Source organism: Adiantum capillus-veneris, chromosome 25 (genome assembly GCF_014529385.1).
Source record: "Adiantum capillus-veneris isolate H3 chromosome 25, ASM1452938v2, whole genome shotgun sequence".
NCBI classification, from domain to species: domain Eukaryota; kingdom Viridiplantae; phylum Streptophyta; class Polypodiopsida; order Polypodiales; family Pteridaceae; genus Adiantum; species Adiantum capillus-veneris.
The window spans coordinates 46,150,319-46,168,968 of record NC_140955.1 but is presented as its reverse complement, the minus strand read 5'-3'; the positions used below and the strand labels follow the sequence as shown (position 1 = coordinate 46,168,968).

The 18,650-nt window shown below is 45.8% G+C and overlaps 1 protein-coding gene across 1 annotated transcript in view; it reads right to left on the bottom strand.

The window, feature by feature from the left end:
- Nucleotides 1-18,406, bottom strand: part of LOC147424817 (uncharacterized) — a 118,618-nt gene extending 100,212 nt beyond the window's left edge. Inside the window, exon 1 of the mRNA XM_086499602.1 lies at nt 18,055-18,406. Within this exon, the coding sequence (XP_086355728.1) occupies nt 18,055-18,333 (279 nt within the window). The 5' untranslated portion in view covers nt 18,334-18,406. The remainder of the gene's footprint in view (nt 1-18,054) is intronic.
- Between the last annotated feature and the right edge of the window lie 244 nt (nt 18,407-18,650).

Genomic DNA, 18,650 nt, shown 5'->3' with positions numbered 1-18,650 from the left:
ATCTGAAATATCGCATACTGAGCTTAGGAAACAAGCGTTCCTTGCCTTTCCTTTTCTTTAACCTGGCCTTTTCAAAGCGCAAAAGCACCCAATCACCAAGTGAAAATACAAGTTCACGACGGTGACGATCAGCAACTTTCTTTTGCTTAGCCTGAGTCTTCTCAAGAGCAATCTTTATCTTCCTGTATGTTTCATCCATATCTTGCACATACTTGTCTGCCTCAAAAATCTTGTCCTTAGTCTGCAAAATGGGCGGGACTTTCTTCCCTCCTTCCACTATCTCAAATGGTGCCTTACCTGTTGACGTATGCACAGTGTTATTGTAAGCATATTCAACCAATGGAAGATGGTGTTCCCAAGTTGCCTTGTGCTCTGACACATAACATTTGAGCAGGTCCAAAACATTAGAATTTGCCTCTTCTGATTGTCCATCAGTTTGCGGATGAAACGAAGAAGAGAACTTTAGCATAGTGCCCATGTTCTCAAACAATGCCTTCTAGAAAAGACTCGTCATACGTGGATCCCTATCACTAACAATTGACTGAGGCATCCCCTGGTATTTAAAGATATTGCTCATGAATATCTTGACCATGTGTTCAGGCTTTATCTTCTTCCTCATAGGAATGAAATGGGCCTGCTTACTGAACCTACAAATAATAGTCCAAATCCCATCATTGCCTGTTTGCGTCCTTGGAAGATCAAAGATAAAGTCCATTGCTATGCTTTCCCATGGCCTATCTGGGATCGGCAATGGCTGCAACAATCCCGGTTGCTTTTGTCTATCAAATTTGACTTTTTGGCATACTAAGCATGATCTTACAAATGTGTCAACATCTTGACGCAAAGCTGGCCAATAGAAGAATGCCTCAACCCCTTTCACTGTCGATCCAATCGTGGAATAAGGTGGAGCATGACTTTCCATCAAAATCTTTGGCCGTAACTGTTTAGTAACGCATAACTTTCCATGCATCATGAGAAAGTCGTTCTTAAGCATATAGTGCTCATGATGTTGCCCATCAACAAGCTGGTCATAGATCCTTGCAAAATTTGAATCTTCAGCATATTGTGTCTTCATTTCGTCTAGTTCACAATGGTACAGAATTGACACTGCAAAAATTTGGGGCTTTCGTGACAACGCATCAACCACCACGTTCTTTTTCCCTTGCACATGCACAATCTAAAAATGGAACATTGACAAGATGTTTGCCCATCGCATGTGCTTCTCAGACAACTTCGTCTGTGTGAGAAAATATCGCAAGGTTTGATGATCCGTTTGGACAACAAAATCAGCCCCTAGCAGATAGTGTTTCCAACTAGTGAGAGCATGAATTACTGCCAACAATTCTTTCTCATAGACTTGCAAGTTCCTTTCAGTCTTCAAAAGAATTCTGCTCTCATATGCGACTACTCGGCCATTCTGCATTAGAACTGCATCAAGACTATGGCCACACGCATCACACTGAACCACAAAAGGTTTTAAAAGATCTGGCAAAATGATTACTGGATCTGAAGTCAGCTTCTCTTTCAAGTGTTTGAACGCTAAAATTTCCTTGGCTGTCCACTTGAAAGTAACTCCTTTTCCTTGTAGTGCATGGAGTGGAGAAGCAATCTCAGCAAAATTTCGGATGAACCTCCTGTAATAGGAACATAAGCCTAGAAAGCTTCGAATGTCATGTACGGACTTCAAGTCTGGCCATGACCTAATTGCTTCCACTTTAGCGGGATCCATGCGTACCCCATCCTTTGAAACAATGTGCCCAAGGAAGTGAATTTCTTGCAAAAAGAATTCACTCTTCTTCGCATTAATGAGTAGCCTGTTCTTACGTAACTCATTGAAAAATGCAGTCAAGTGATCCCTATGCTCCTCTTCAAACTTTGAATAGACAATCATGTCATCAAAGAAGGTACCCACGAAGTTTCTATGTGGTCTAAAAATTATGTCCATCATTCTATTAAACGTGGCAGGAGCATTTGTGAGACCAAATGGCATAACAAGAAACTCAATAGAGACCAAATGTTGTCCTGAACGCAGTCTTATGGACATCTTCTGGCCTAATGCGTATCTGATGGTAGCCACTCTTTAGGTCTATCCTTGTAAACAATGACGCTCCCTCAAGCCGATCAAGAATGTCATCTATCCTCGGTATGGGGAACCTGATCTTGATGGTATTCTTATTCAAGGCGCGATAGTCAATGCACATGCGCCATGAACCATCCTTCTTCTGCACTAAGAGTCCAGGCGAACAAAAAGGGGATGAACTGGGCTGAATCAGCCCCTTCTCTAAAAGCTCGTTGACCTGACTCATAATCTCTTTCTGCTGGGCTGCACTAACCCTGTATGGTGGTCTATTCGGTGGACTAGAACCTAGCACAAGATCTATAGTATGATCCTCGGGTCTCTCAGGAGGTAACTCCCCTGGTAAAGAGTCCGAAAAACAATCACTGAAACCACTCAAAAAAGTTGCATGTCTTTATCTAAGGTAGACAAATTAGATACAACTTGAGGTACTTCTTTTGCAAAGATCAAGTACGCAGAAAAATGATTCTTTATTACAGATGAAATAGCAGAAGCAGAAACAACTGGAACAGACTCGCCTTTAAGCTTTACATCAAGGACATGAGTCTTTCCTCTATGTACAAGGGTAATATTTTTGTTGTAAGTATCCACTGTAGCATGCAACCTGTAACACCATGGGATACCCAGTAACACATCACAGCCCTCAAGTGGCATAATATGAAATTCTTCCGCATCCACGTAGCTCTGAATGTGCAGACGAAGCTTTCCCAACATGGGAGTAACGGGCTCTGAATGACCTGGGCATGCCAAACCTGCTTCCCCTGTCATACCCATCTCCTCTGCACGAATGCCCAACTTTGATGCCAATTCTGGTGATATGAAATTTGCACGGGCTCCTGGATCAAAGAAAACCAGCACTGTCTGGTCTCTAACTTTGCCCCAAGCTCTGCACAGCTCCGTGGCATCTGTGTTTGGCTGGTCTCCAACCAAATCTGAAACAAGTCCTGCACTTGGCTTTGGCTTCTTCCCTTTATGGTCTAACTTGTCATCCTTATCCTGTGACTTCTTCTGTGGGCATTCATTTGCAAAATGTCCTTCCTGTTCACAAATGTAGCATTTCTTGGCCTCCCTAAGAGCTTTCCTTTCTTCAAAGGTTTTGCCAGAAAAAAGCCTTTTTTGTCCTTGTCCTCGTCCCGAAGAAGACTTAGACTGCTTCTTGGACGCTTTGCTGCAACATTGCCCTTGGCTGAAAACTGTTTGCCCTGGGACCCTTTCTTGTGGCTCTTAAATCCATCGAAATCTCCTTTCGACAGATTGCTGGCCACTCTTGCATTCTCTATCAACTGAAACATATTCATGACAGTAGTCTGTGCAGTAGTCCCTGATTTTCTTGGGCAATCCGCAACAGTACTTCTCAATCTGTTCTGACAATGGCACAAACCTGTAAGAGGTGACTGGCAACAGCACGGCCCAAAACTTTTTATTGTACTCTTCCAAGTTCGCACACTATTTAGCATTCAACTTGTGCCATTCTGTCATCACATCCACTTCAAAAGTGTTCGTCAACCATGCAGGCGCAAAAAGCTTTTTGAATTGGACCCACGTTGTTGGGGCTTGACCCTGGTTCAACAATGCGCTCCACCATTGAAGCACATTCCCTTTCAAGAAAGTGGCAGCCTTGCATATCTTTGAAGAATCCGTGAAGTTTCCTCCAGCATAAGCTGCATCGAACTGCTGTATGAAGGTCAAAGCCTTCAATTGATCCTCGGTTCCTCTGAAAGTTTCAAACTTCACTCCCTGCCCACCTTCCTTGTAATCCTTAAGCTGACTCAAAGGAGCCACATTATCATAAACAGGTGCATGTAACAGTGGTGCTCCATGATTGTTCATTCCAGCACTCGCATCAACTGTTTTACCTGCGGTATCTGCATTTGGTACGTATGGCTGCGAAAAACCAGCCATACCAAATTGTGTTCCAGGCACTCGAAACTGGCCATAGGCACCCTGATAACCTGGTTGGACACCCATGTTCGCGTACATAGGTTACCCATGCCTGTTTGCATTGTCCCGAACACATTCCCTGACATATAACCTGTGGAAGGTCCAGCCATAGCTTGAAACACTGAACCACCTCCAAAATAACCAAGATAAGTATTAGGCATAGTTACAGGGGACGGGGGGGACGGCCGTAACCGGGCCGGGAACGGCAGGGAACGCCGAGGGACGGACGGAAATCGGGCCGGACGGCTGGGTCGTAGGGGGGACGGACCGGGGTCGGACGGACCGGACGGGGTCAGCCGGGGTCGGACCAGAACAGATTCAAATTTCTGCCCGTTTTTTACCGTTTGCAACGGTTCTGTGCAGCCCCAACTGCCATATTTTTGGAGCCTTGGCCCTTGGGAGGCTATAAAAGGCTCCCTTGGGCCTCTTAATACTCATAGTCTCAATGCTCAATGCTCATTCCATTTCCCTCAAGCTGAAGACTCAAGCTACTCAAGTCTCAATCATCAATGCTTTCCTCTCTACTCAATGCCCATTGCTCAAGCTTGAAGCATGACCATTGACTACCCTACACTCTAGTCTCCACTCTCAAGTCTCTCCCTCTTCTACCCACTTTGAAGTTTGAACTTTGAAGCTCTCCTCTCCCTCTTCTACCCACTTTGAAGCTCTCCTCTACTCTCTCTCCACACAAGCTCTCATCTAACTCTTCTAACTTCTAAGCTCTACTCTCTCGAGTCTCTCCACCATCATGTCATCTCAAGCCAACTCCACTTCTCAAGCCGCTTCTTCTCGAAGGAGGCCCGCCGTGCAAACGTGGTCGTGGTGGGATGAAGTCGACTTTAGCTCGTGTGGCAAAGGTGGCAATGCAAGACCATGGACGTGCAAGCTATGTCCATACAAGAGATCGGGTGGTTCAAACAAAGTGCGAGCCCATCTTCTTCATGAACCCGGTCACGAGGTGAAGTTTTGCCCTCATGTAGTTCCCGAGAAGAGGTTGGATCTTCTTGAGAAGCTCACGGTGTATGAGGTTGCGGAAGCGGCCAAGAGGGGCCGTTTTGTTGCCGTTGATCCCTCCGCCACAACAACACCGCGAGAGCAAAGGGAAGCCAACTTTGACGACATCGCTCGAACCTTCAAGAGCCATGGATCTACACCGTCCTCTTCCGTTCCGCATCGCCAAACCACTCTCAACGAAAATTGGAATCCTAAATTGAGGGAAGAGGTGGATAGGTCGGTTGCCCGATTCTTCTTCCACGACCACATTGCCTTCCATGCTTCGCGGTGAGTTTCCCTTGGCATATGCACATTGCAATCTTCCATTTTGTATGCATAATGGGTTATAACTTCTCGACTCTCGACTCTCCATACTAACACAACATGCTCTATTTTGTGTGGATAGGTCTCCATACTTTCGAACCATGGTTACGAAAATAGGGGAATATGGCTCCTCTTATGTGCCACCTTCATCGGAGAGGCTTCGCACCACCCTCCTTGACAAAGAGAAGCTTGCCGTGGAGCAAGCGGCCCAAGCAACAAAGGATTTGTGGGAGACCAATGGCGTCTCTCTTCTTGTAGATGGATGGAGCGACACCCGCAAGCGGTCCATCCACGGGGTGGTGGCCTACTCTCGGGGGGAGATATACTTTGTGGAGTCACATGATGCATCCAATAGTGGCAAGGCCGCCGAGATGCTTGCTGCGGAGAGAACAAGCACCATAGAGATCACCGGCCCGGAGAATGTCCTTTGTATGGTTGCAGATGGAGAGGCGCCAAATAGGGCAGCCGGAGCTATCATTGAGGGCATGTATCCCAGCATCCATGTCACATTTTGCATGGCGCATTGCCTCAATAACCTCCTCAAGGACATAGGGAACTTGTCATGGATTTCACCCACCATTGGTGACGCCTCTCGAATTGTCTCCTTTGTGCTCAACCATCAAAAAGTGCGCCACGAATTCTCAAAGAGGAGCCACTTGTCCTTGCTCAAATATTCAGAGACAAGATTTGCATTTAATTGGCTTATGCTAGGCCGCTTGTCTACATGTGGCGGAGCCTTAAGGGGCCTCTTTCTCAGTGATGAGTTCCACGCCATGCCGGAGTCTACATCAGCAGTAGGATTGAAATGCCGAGAATGGGCCGACGACGCCGCTTGGTGGGAGGAGGTGAAGACTCTTGACGCCATGGTCAAGCCTATTCTACACCTACTTCGAGTGGTGGATGGCTTGCAGCCATGCATTGGCAAAGTCTACGAAGCCATGGATCAGATGATAGAGGCACTTGAGAAGCTTGTGCCTGACCCTGTTCAGTATGCGGAGATTCATGGCTTGTGTGAGTCGAGGTGGAATGGATACTACTCTCCACTTCATGCGGCAGCTTATGTGCTTGACCCTGAGTTTCAAGGAAGGCGTCAAGAGACCGACAAGGAGGTGAGCAAAGGATGGCGGCTTGCATTGGAGCGCCTTGAGCCTAGCAGTGACATTAGGCGCAAGATTAGAGACGAGCTACTCAACTACAGGCAAAAGAAGGGCTCCTATGGATGTGTAGATGCACAGCTTGATCGCAACAAGATTGGCTCGGTTTTGTGGTGGGAGGACTATGGAGGAGATGGCCCACATTTGCAGCGCTTGGTTGTTCGTGTCCTTAGCCAAGCATGTACCACTAGTTGCTTGGAGCAACTATGGAGTGTGTACAGCCACATTGCCTCTAAGAAGAGGAATCGCCTTGGGGTTCAGAGGGCCAATGATTTGGTGTTTGTGAGCGCTAACTTGCGCATGCTTGCCAAGAGCGTCACACACAAGGCAGATCCTTTCACTGAGTGGGAGATGGCACAAGAGAATCCATCTATGGCCGATACTCTTTTGGAGGAGCTAGAGGAGGATTTCGAGCCTCAATGCGAGCCTCCCGAGCCCTCATACGTCGCTGACGACCTCGACTACGACGACAATGTGGAGATTCAGCAGGCGAGCACTTCTTGAGTTTGATGATCATTGATCACTCGAGTCTCGAGTCTAGACTCTTGAGTCTACGACTCTACCTACTACATAGCCCTTTGTACTTTTTGTTATCCTTGAGGCCTCAGGCTTGTCCTAAGTCCTTTAGGCTTTTTGACTCTTGAGCCCTTGTGGCATGCACTTCTCATTTTGTATCCATCGATCATCGATGTTTTATTAGCACATTTCAGCCTATATGACTCGTGTTCTTTGGTCTATTTAGTGTAAATTTATGGTCAAAGTGATGCTCTATGTGTGTGGCATGTGTGTAGGTCAAAAAATGCCAAAAAAACTCTCTTTTTTTTTTGCCGTTCTGACCCCGTCCCCGTTTCCTAACTTTTGCCGTCCCGACCCCGTTCCCGACCCCGACCCGCCGTCCCATGTAACTATGGTATTAGGTAATGGAAGGGTCTGACGCATAGCATGTTCATTACTCCCTTGACCATTCACAAACGGTTCTTGTCCAGCTAAAGCAAGTTGCTTTGGATCATTGGACACGGCTAGTTGCTCAACCACATGGGCTTTCCCTCGAGCATCATGAGTCCTCTGCGCATTGGAAATCTCCTTTTCTTGCAACGGCTCAGTCATGCCCTGTGTAGGAGGCTGAAAACCCTGTGTCGGAGCCTGTAAGAACTCCTGCATCCTTGGGTTGTTAGCCAACTGCTGAAACATGTCCATGCAGCAACGCAGTTGAGTTCTAAACAACCTGTCCTCTTCTTGAAGAGTTGCAGGAACTTTCTCCGTGCCATGTGAGGAAGATCCCTCTTCAGGTACTTGGTGTCTCTTCTCTGCCATATCGACAAGCTCTGTGTTGCTTTCACCCACAACAATCCACGCTGCACTTTTTGAAGAAAAAGTGACTATCCCGTCGATGGAACCATATAACCGGCCTGTACAACGTAGAGGGCGGTACTATTTCAATTACCTGTTAATTTTACGCAGAGCACTGAGAAGGGAAGAGAACACAGTTGCGTCCAGCGACTAGAATGTCACTGCGCACACGAGACCGACACCCTGTAGGCCCCAAAGACTGGCGCCCCTTTCGATATTTCTTTATTCAAATTAAGGTAGACGATCCGACCACTTCGCACAAGCTTTCACAAAGCTGTCCAAACCTGGCGAGGGCTGAAAACGCAGGTTTTCGACCGGATTTTGGCAACATAACGACGCAAAAACCCCTGTAGGTCAAAAGCACCTGTCTAGGACGGATTCCCTCGCTATCTGGAAGCTTTCTGGTGAGCTGTCACAGAAATTCAGCCGGCTGTAATTCCCTGTTTTTCACTGCCGGGTGCCCAAAAGCCTGTACACGCATCCCAAGGCTCTCACGAGGCTCCCCCGGTGTTTCCTTGCAATTTAGGTGCGAAACCCTAAACCTGCAAAAAAACATAGCAGGCTGTAATTCGCTGTTTCGGATCCTTTTTAGCGGAGCGAACACACCTACGCGTGTCCCAAGGGCTCCCGCACGCAATGGGACAGTTCCCCTGTGAATTGGACGAGTTTTCACGCGAGAAAACTCTCCGAACTCGCAATTTCTCGCGATGGAACTGTGCGTACCTATGGGGGATTAGCAATTAGCTAATCCGGTTCTAGTTCAGAAGGCTCTTGCCTTGGCAAACGCGCATAAACCCCCAGAACTACACATGTTCATCTGAGTAGCCCAACTAGTGGGGCATTACCATATGTGCCAAAGGGGAGAGAGAGATGCATGAGAGCAAATCATCGCGCTACATGAGACAGAGGAGAAGGCAAGCTTTCCATTAAAGCTGTAGACCTACACCCACTACTCACACACACTGTAGCTCACTTATCAGTCAAATCAGCCTCCTCTCTCAAATTGGGCGCCCCCTCTTCATGCTGGAAGTGGCAAAACTGCCTGGAGCCGCCATGTGTCCAGTTTGCCCCTATTGAGTTAATTCTCTAGTTCCCACTGACTTATAAAGTTATAAGTGACTTTCCGAGTGGCCCAGACTTCATTTGGCGCACACAGGCTTCCATACTCATCAGAATTCAATGCTAACTGGCCCGACTAGTCCCAGACTGACCCACCCAGACTCCCGCTGTGAGAAACCTATTCGGCCGCAGCCGTTTCACACTGGCCATGCAATGTCCACTTGCACCTTTTCAAGGGTTCCGGGGAAAACAAGTAAAAATAAAAATAAATAAAAATATCTAGTACTTATTTACGGAAGGCAACAGGAAAAATACACCTCCTGGTGACATCCACCCTTCCTAAGCACGAAAGATAAGATTTTTGAAGCCAACCAATACCTCGGCTTCTTTTGCCAAGGTCCGGGAGGCTTTAGAGAAATCTCAGGAAAGACACAAGAAGGCAGCAGATCACCATCGCGATGTGAAATTAAAGGAAGACAATTGGGTGCTCTTACGTTTTGAGAAGCTTAGCATGAGATACTATGGACCTTTCCAGATAAAAGAAAAGATAAATGATGTCTCTTTTAGACAGAAGTTGCCCGATACTTGGAGAATTCACAATGCTTTTCATCTGAGTCTCTTGAAGCCTTTTAAAGGCGATGTGCCCAATGATGGGGAGCCAGATGACCAAGATACTCATTCCAAAACAAATACTGGCACCAAGCACATAAAGATAGAAAGATTAAAGGTAGAATGATTAGGTGGTTCTTGATTAATTCAAGAACTATCCTGCATTGGATGCGAAGTGGATGGAGAAAGAGGACCCAACAGATAGTCCTCGGATTGTGGAACTTTACCTTGAAGCATTCGGTTTAGCATAGTCTACTCCGATAGAACCCCGATTTCAGCATGGGAAAATCTAGTGCAGCGGGTTTGCACAAGAGGGGAATCACTCTGCTCCTTTGTCAATAGATTGCCCCGACTTTTTATATAGTCACTGATGTCCCTTTGGGTTTCAAGGATACCGCTAAGCTGACAGTATTCTGCTGTATGACTATATGAGTTGGAATTCCCGATAATGAAATGATACTGATTGATTTGTACTTGACTTGTTTGAGTGCAAGAATTGATAGACGAAATGACAGCAACATTTCGGTCTCATAAATCTCTATAGACATGATTGCAATATGGATTAGTTAATCGGGCATCTGTGAGGTCCCGACTGGATCTAGAAATACGTTGTTGATTAATCATAATCTGAGATTTGGAATGAATGTGATGTCCTGTGATGTGACTGTCGATTGGTACATGTGCTAGATGTGTTGTTCCTAGTGCGTCGGCACAAACAGTCAGTGTCTGCTAAGACAATTTATGGCCTCTGTCTGTTTGCAGGCGTAATCGAGGGCGATTACCATGCTTTCAAGAGGGGGGTATGTCACAAATGGGTGAGGTGGCAATAGACCCGGACACACACACTGCCCGGACAAATGACACATGGCAGGCTGGTACGGAAATCCCTGAATTTGCGCCGCAAAACATGCTGACATGCTGACGTGCATCCATACGGATTTCCTGCTTTTGCGTAGCCTACTGATGATGTGGCAACGTACGGATTTCTTGGATTTACACTGGCTGTTGTTATGGCACCTTTTGGCTCAGTTGCTTTTAAAGAGAAGCTTTTAAGTTTAATGCTTTTAGGGCTCTGCTTTTGGGCATCCCTTGTACCAATAAATAAGTGGGCAAGGCCTCACTTTTCAGTGCATATGGACGTAGAGTGTTGCTAAATGGACTATTTTCTTATTTTCTTGAGTAATTTCTTTTTATTGAAATTAGGATATTTAAACATGTGACTTGAATCGTAAGGTTAGGAATTGTAGATCTACTGGAATTATTGAAAACCATCAGAAACAGAAAAACTCTGATGCGTCATATGATGGGTGGCATTAAGCATCGTGAAGGGGTTTTACCGTTAGTTCGGTAGGAGAGACCGGGAAACAAGTATTCCTGATGTGTCACATGATGGGGTGACGGGAGCATCAGAAAGGGAATATCTCTTTGGTCTGGCAAGGAATTCGAACTGGAAAGAGGAATGCGCGTAAAGACGCAAGCACACAAGAATAAAGATGGGTTCTGAGAAGCTTTTCTTGAAAAGCGGAATATTTTAACGAGTTTTCCGAGAAGAGAAGACGCTTTCCCGCGAGGAATCTATGTCTGCATTGCATTTGTGCATGTGATTGCATCCAGGGATGCCTGGGAAGTGCTGTGAAAAGCATTGTTTTTAACTTATAAGGTTTTATTGAGTTTTTGGCCAGGTTCATACCAATCTTAAAATATGCCGACCGCCCACTTAATTAGTGGACAACCACTTAGAAAATATAGCAACAAAACCACCCAGTGAATTCTCTCTCCCTATTTCGGGTAGAACAGCAAAAAAAAAATCCGCCGCGAGCTCTACGCAACCATCCTCTGCTTCCTGCTATGGCCAAGGGGCTATAAAAGCACCACATGCCCTCACTCAGAGGAGTTGCCAACGCCAGCAAGAGAAGACTCTGCCGCCAGAAGACGCAAGAGATCGCGAGACTGCGTAGCACAGAAGTCACTTTTCCCGCGCAAGAGCGACAGGAATCTATTGTGGATTCGCCATACGAATTTTGTCCCGTGTTTGTCTGTGTGTTTGCAGGTACTTCATCGTGAAGGAGAAGCAAAAAGGCTTCGGCTTACGGTCGGGAATTCCAGGGATGGAATTCGGAAATTGTCTACGGGGTCTCGAGTCCGAGTACGGACGGAAAAAGGATTGAGAGCTCGTCTCTCGGATTTCCCTTACGGGAAGGAACGACCATCGAGTCAGAGAATTAGAACGGAGGGGTTTTCTCCGGTTCTTGTGCTTGTAAAAAGATTCTCCCTAATAAAGGATTCTCTTTAAGGGGGGAGACCAACCCATCTTATGGTCCCACATACTATGTCGAACTTCTCCCTCAACTCTGTTTAGTTGAAAGATTATTTATGTTCGTCTTGTTGATTATTCGTGTGCGCTCCCGTTTGTGACATAGAGTCTAAGAGTGAGCATCTGCCCACTCTCTTGTACTTTGAACACAGATTGATACAAAAAGAAATACCGAAAGGGGCGCCAATCTTTGGGGCCAATATCTTTCGGCACGGAACTACGTCGAGCCGTGTCGACTAAATAGTGAAGTGTGAACTATTTTGAAGTGAATCTCTGCTCTGTCACGGTAGAATCTTGACTTGGAGTGTCCAAGTTTGTTACAGAAGTATATTGTGATGCTTGTGGTCGTAGTCTGGGAGGGTCTTAATGCAAGAAGGCCACATGATTGCCTACGAGGGTCGATTGTTTTCGAGGCCGGAATTGACAACACAGATTTATGAGAAAGAGCTTTTGGCAGTGATTCATGCTCTTACTCAATGGCGACATCACCTACTCGGAGCCGATTTCACGGTCTTTACTGATCATCAGAGTTTACGCTACTTCTTGTCACAGAAGCAGCTTTCGAAAAAGCAGACGCAGTGAGCTAACATCTTGTCACAGTTTCACTTCCAGATTGTCCATGTTCAAGGACAGAAAAACTTGGTGGCAGATGCATTGTCTCGGAAGCCCCTAGTCTTGGCTATTGCCGCGATTCATCATAGCAGCTTGGAGGACATGGTTGATCAGTATGCCAAAGATCCGGATTTTTTCGATGTATTAGAATGGGGAGGTAGTAGCGGGATATTCCATACGGGATGGCTACTTGATGAAGAAAACGATGTTGTGCGTCACACAGCCGTTGAGGGAAAAGGTTTTAACTGAGTGCCATTGTCCACATATAACGGGTCACCGCGGCAGCGACACCACCTTGAAAGGTGTGGAATGTTACTTCTTTTGGCCGAGACTCGAGAAAGATGTGGACGACTTTGTTCACAGTCGTTTAGTATATCACAAGGTCAAGTTTGACAGGCATAAGGCACAGGGATTGTTACAGCCTTTACCCATTCCCACCCGCCCCTGGGAAAGTATTGCAATGAATTTCATTTTTGATCTCCCGAAGACACAGAGTGGGCATGATAGCATTTGGATTGTCATCGATAGATTTGGCAAGCAAGCTCACTTCATTCCAATGAAGAAAACAGTCAAGCCGGATCATTTAGCACGACTGTTCATTGCACAGATTTTCCGACTTCATGGCATGCCTCAGACAATAGTCTCCGACATAGATTCACGAGTTTGTTATGGAGGGCCATTTGGGAGAATATTGGCACACGGTTGCAATTCTCGTCATCATTCCACCTACAGACAGATGGACAATCTGAGATTGCAAATTCAGTTGTTCTGGACTTATTGAAGTCTTAACATTTTTTATCAGAAGACTCAATGGGAAAAAAATATTGCCCTTGGTGAAATTTGCCTACAATAACACGATCCACTCTTCAACGGGGAAGGCGCCATTTGAGATCATTGAAGGTGCTCCGAAGGTTCCACCCTTCCTTAGTGCTAAGGATAAGATTTTTGAAGCCAAGCAATACATGAGGGACTTGGACACTGCTTTTGCCAAGGTCCGGGAGGCGTTAGTAAAATCTCAAGAACGCCATAAAAAGGCAGTAGATCGACATCGACAAAATTTGAAATTAAAGGAAGACGATTGGGTGCTCTTACGTTTTGAGAGGGCACGTCTAAGAAAACGAAAAGGAAAGGAGTGTCTTTTTCCAAAGCTTAGTATGAGGTATTACGGCCCTTTCCAAATAAAAGAAAAGATAAATGATGTCTCCTTTAGACTCAAGCTGCCCGATACTTGGAAGATTCACAATGCATGTCATGCGAGTCTATTGAAGCCTTTTAAAGGCAATGTGCCAGTTGATGGGGAGCCTGTTGAGCAACCCGAAGTGGAGGAAAGCGAGAAGATACTCGTTCCAGAACAGATTTTGGCACACAAGGACAGAAAGATAAAAGGTAAAGAGATTAGGCGGTTCTTGGGTAAATTCAAGAACTATTTTGCATTGGATGCAAAGTGGATGGAGGAGGAGGACCTAGTAGATACTCCTCAAATTTTGGAACTTTGCCTCGAAGCATTCAGTTTAGCATAGTCTACTCCGATAGAACCTCGAATTCAGCAAGGGTGAATCTAGTGCAGCGGGTTTGCACAAGAGGGGAGTCACTCCGCTCCTTTGTCAACGGATTACCCCGATTTTGAAATAGTCACTGATGTCCCTTTTGGGTTTCAGGGATATAATGGGTTCAGTAGCACTCTGATGTATGACTTTATGACCAGAATTCCCAAAAATGAAAATGATTGATTTGTACTTGACTTGTTTGAGTGCAGGAACTGAAAGACAAAATGACTGCAGCATTTCGGTCTCATAAATCTCTATAGATATGATTTCATTAAGGATTAGTTAATCGGGCATCCGTGAGGTCCGGCATGGATCTAGGTGCGATTACTAAATACGTTGCCAATGGTCATGGTCTGAGATTTGAATGAATTTTTCTGTGATTTGTCATGTGATGTCCTGTGATGTCGACTGATGTCCTGTGATGTGACTGTCAATTTGTACAAGTGCTAGATGTGTCGTGTCTAGTGCATCGGTATAATAGTCCGTGTCTACTAAGACAGTTTATGGCCTCTGTCTGTTTTGCAGGTGTAATCGAGGGCGATTACAATTCTTTCAAGAGGGGGGTATGTCACAAACTGATGATGTGGCATGTCCAACTTATGGACCTTTGCCGAGGGGCCTAGGTGCCATTAACAAGAAGCGAAGAGCATGCTGACGAGGTAAAATTGTACGGGATTTCCTCGATTTCCACAATTTCCGTTGGCTAGTTTTGGCAGCGCTAGCTTTTGGAGACATGGCTTTTGAAGTTTAATGCTTTTGGGGCTCTGCTTTTAGCAACCCTTGTAAAACCTTTATAAGTGACCCAAGGGGGCTCACTGCTCAAAGCATCTGGACACAGAGTCTGAGAGCGAGCACTTGCGGGCCAGTTGTACTTTGCTCAAAGATTGATATAAAAAGAAATACCGAAAGGGGCGCCAGTCTATGGGGCCAATATCTCTTGGCACGGAACTATGCCGGGCCGTGTCGACTCTCTTTTGATTTGTGAAGTCTTTTGACATGAATCTCTGCTGTGTCGTGGTAGAATCTTGACTTGGGGGTGTCCAAGTTTGTTACAAAAAGAAAAACCGAAAGGCACGCCAGTCTTTGGGGCCTATATCTCTTGGCATGGAAATACGCCGAGCCGTGTCGACTATTAAATTTGTGAAGTGTTTTGAATTGAATCTCTGTTGTGTCGCGACAGACTCTCGACTTGGGGTGTCCCAAGTTTATAACATCGTGCGATCTCTCGATGACTGCTGCAGCTTACGGTAGCTTCTACAGTGCACACTGTTAATCTGGCTTTCCTTGTTTCGGAGGACGTTTATGGCGCACATTGCTACATCTGCCTTCTTGGAGTTTTTACACAAGCTTAGCCACCTGGGTTACAGGTTCATGCATTGACAAGCTTCCGGTCATTCTCATGCCAATTCATGGGCTTCTTTGTTTTCTCCAGACGGTTTGACTACAGACCCCACAGATCCTATTGGGCACGACACTTGCAAGCCTATTGGCACTTCTTTCACGACAAGGAGTTGTATTCACACTCAGTTTGCGACCTTCACGCAGTATCTTCACCCTGTATCGACGGAGTACATGAGTTTGCTACACTGCTCGTGGCATCTTTCCACGGAGATTTCTCGACGGTTCGGACACCCTAGGCTGTTGCTACACTCACGGAGTTCGTCGAAGTATTGTCCTTCGGTGGACATCGCAACAAACATCTTCATCATTTGCCTCACACCTTAGACTTCATGCGGTGTGTTCAGCACAAGGTGTTGAGAGGGGGTGTTACATTTACACCACTCTGCTACTTCACAGGTCTAGGGCATGCATGTACGGCTAGTGTGCCTCCGGGATGGCCACCCATAGCATACGCATATAGGCTGCACTTTTGTCCGACCGCCAGGTTTGGGGGGGCCGCCCGCCCAATATGGGCTCTCTTGGGCACCTATATATGGAGCCAGGGGGGTACCCATTACATACAGACTGACATTGTACACATCTTATGCTCTAGTGGTCATGGGGGACTGATTAGCCCCCTCCTCTTCCACACACCAACATTCTCTCTCTCTCTCTCTCTCTCTCTCTCTCTCTCTCTCTCTCTCTCTCTCTCTCTCTCTCTCTCTCTCTCTCTCTCTCTCTCTCTCTCTCTCTCTCTCTCTCTCGCGTGCTCACAACAGCAGCATATGGGTGCGAGGCCAACTGCTTCTCCTTACTGGCCTGCAAAACTCTAATCGTTGCCAAGAAGGGATCTGGTTGCTATTCTAATAGGATTTGCAAAGCCGCCGGAATTTCATGGTTTCCACTGCTTGCCTAGAGCGACCACTTGGCGCACTCAGTCCATTACGCACAAAGGCGACTCGTTCGGTATGCCCAAAGTGGCCTCCACAAAATACACACAATCTAGGTAGTTATCCATGTCTCAGATACGCAAACGACAATTCCAAGCAAAACCGCCATGCACCGAGTATATGACTGAGAAAAAATTCTCCACTTCCCCATCTCTGCAAAACACTCCTAAATCAATAATTTCACTCACCAGTTGCATACAAAGGGGCCCACAAAGTCCATTACGCACAAGGCGACTCATTCGGTATGCCCAAAGTGGCCTCCATGAAACACACACAATCTAGGCAACTATCCATGTCTCAGATACGCAAACAACAATACCGAGCAAAACCGCCATGCACCAAGCATATGACTGAGAGAAAATTCTCCACTTCCCCATCTCTGCAAAACACTCCTAAATCAATAATTCCATTCACCAGTTGCATACGGAGGGGCTACCAAGTCCTCAGAGTGGCAGCTCTCGAGGACACCCTCATGCACTAAATGGCGACGGAGAGGTAAAACAAAGACAAACCGAGCATCCATGTGACTGCCTCTGGCAAATCAACATTCCACACACAAGAAGTCATGAAAAACAACTCATTAAATTCTCACCATTGGCTTGCATGTGCACCCCTTGCCCTCCTCTTTTTATGATAAACAAGATATATTGTATATAGACTAAGTAAATCACTCGCTTGTTTTTTACCTCTTCAATGCATCCAACTACTCATCTACTACTTACTTGTCCGAACATAGGAAAATTCTTTGTGGGATTTTCTTGTTTGAAATTTTTAATGGATCCAAAATAGTTCGTATGTGCATAACATTAGAAATATATGAAATCAATTTTCTTGGAACATTTTTTTTGTCAAAAAATTACAATTACGTTATTAGACATTAAACCACCTTCCAACTTGTCTTTTGCAGCTGCTTTTATGAAAGTTAACATGAAACTTTTGAGGATAGTGATAGAAAAGAGGACTTTTGAATGCATCCTGCCAGATTAGCAAGAGTTATGCAACCTCGCCTACAATTATTCGTTCAAAAAACTCTTGATGTTTTTCTCATGTTTTTGCATTATCACCAAACCTACTATCATTTGACACTATTTAAAGTTTTTCCTCTTAGAATATTGCAAACATCCCAATGGCTGGCTAGCCAACATACGAGAGTTCTGTCTCATCACATCACTCCTTATAGCCCAAGACAACCACATTACAATCGCAAGTCAATCCGGAGTCCATATAGAAATAAAAGATATGTATGCAAGCTTGTCCTCTGAATGATACCTTTTGCAGGGACCAACATCCTTTGTACAAAACATATGAACCATACATCTCCGCATTTTCACAACTTTCATTACCAAAGTTATGTATATCTTGAGCATGTTGTTATATTCATCCAATGCTCCTTTGACCTTAAAATCTCCCGGTTCTTTGCAAGATCAATGGAGAAGCCATGACCAGTTTGTTTAAAAATGGCCAATACATTTTGTTCTCCTTTGTGTTGGTCAATTAAATACACCATGAATTGCAATGGACAACAGGTGCCCTGTAGAAGATAGACATCTCCAGACTATGGCAGATAGCCATCTCCAAACAGTGGCAACCTCACTCCGTTTTCATAAGATTTTTCATTTCGTGTGTGTGTGTGTGTTCTCTCTCTCTCTCTCTCTCTCTCTCTCTCTCTCTCTCTCTCTCTCTCTCTCTCTCTCTCTCTCTCTCTCTCTCTCTCTCTCTCAAACAACCCTGCAGGCTGATATACCTGGCAGGCAGCATCCGCAATGCCATAGATGGTCGAAGCTGTGATGCTTTTGGTCGCGAGGGGGTGCTTGGCAAGCATGTAAAGGTAGAGCTGCGTGAGAGTGCGGCGAGGAGGAGGGTCGGGAAGACCATGGGCGGACTTTGGCGAAAAGCAAGGGCGAGTACCTTGTCGCAGGGTGGAGAAAGATCTATACTGGAAGCCATTTTCCAGAAGGGATCCGTTGTGTTGCAGACGAGCCGCCAACGTTCCACAGGCTCGCGATGCTGCCTTCCTCAGCATTTTGCGACTCCCCCAATGGTGTGTATGTTCGAAGGTGCAGACTTAATGGCTAGTCCAGAACTCATTTCACGTGTGGCCAGCGCCTACCTTAATTGTAGTTTGTATACTTGACAAGACTTCATTCGAGGGAGATAACTAAAAATAGAGATGGAGAAAGATCTTCATGACCTAAAGAAAAAGCTATGGTCTTGAGAAAAGCGAGGCAAGGTGGCAGCAAGAAGAGCAGGAAGGGGTCATGGCAGCGGTCAGAGAAGGGCACTTGGAAATCATGGAAAGAAAGAAAGCTCGCGAGGAGCCGAAATTGGAGGAGGCCATCG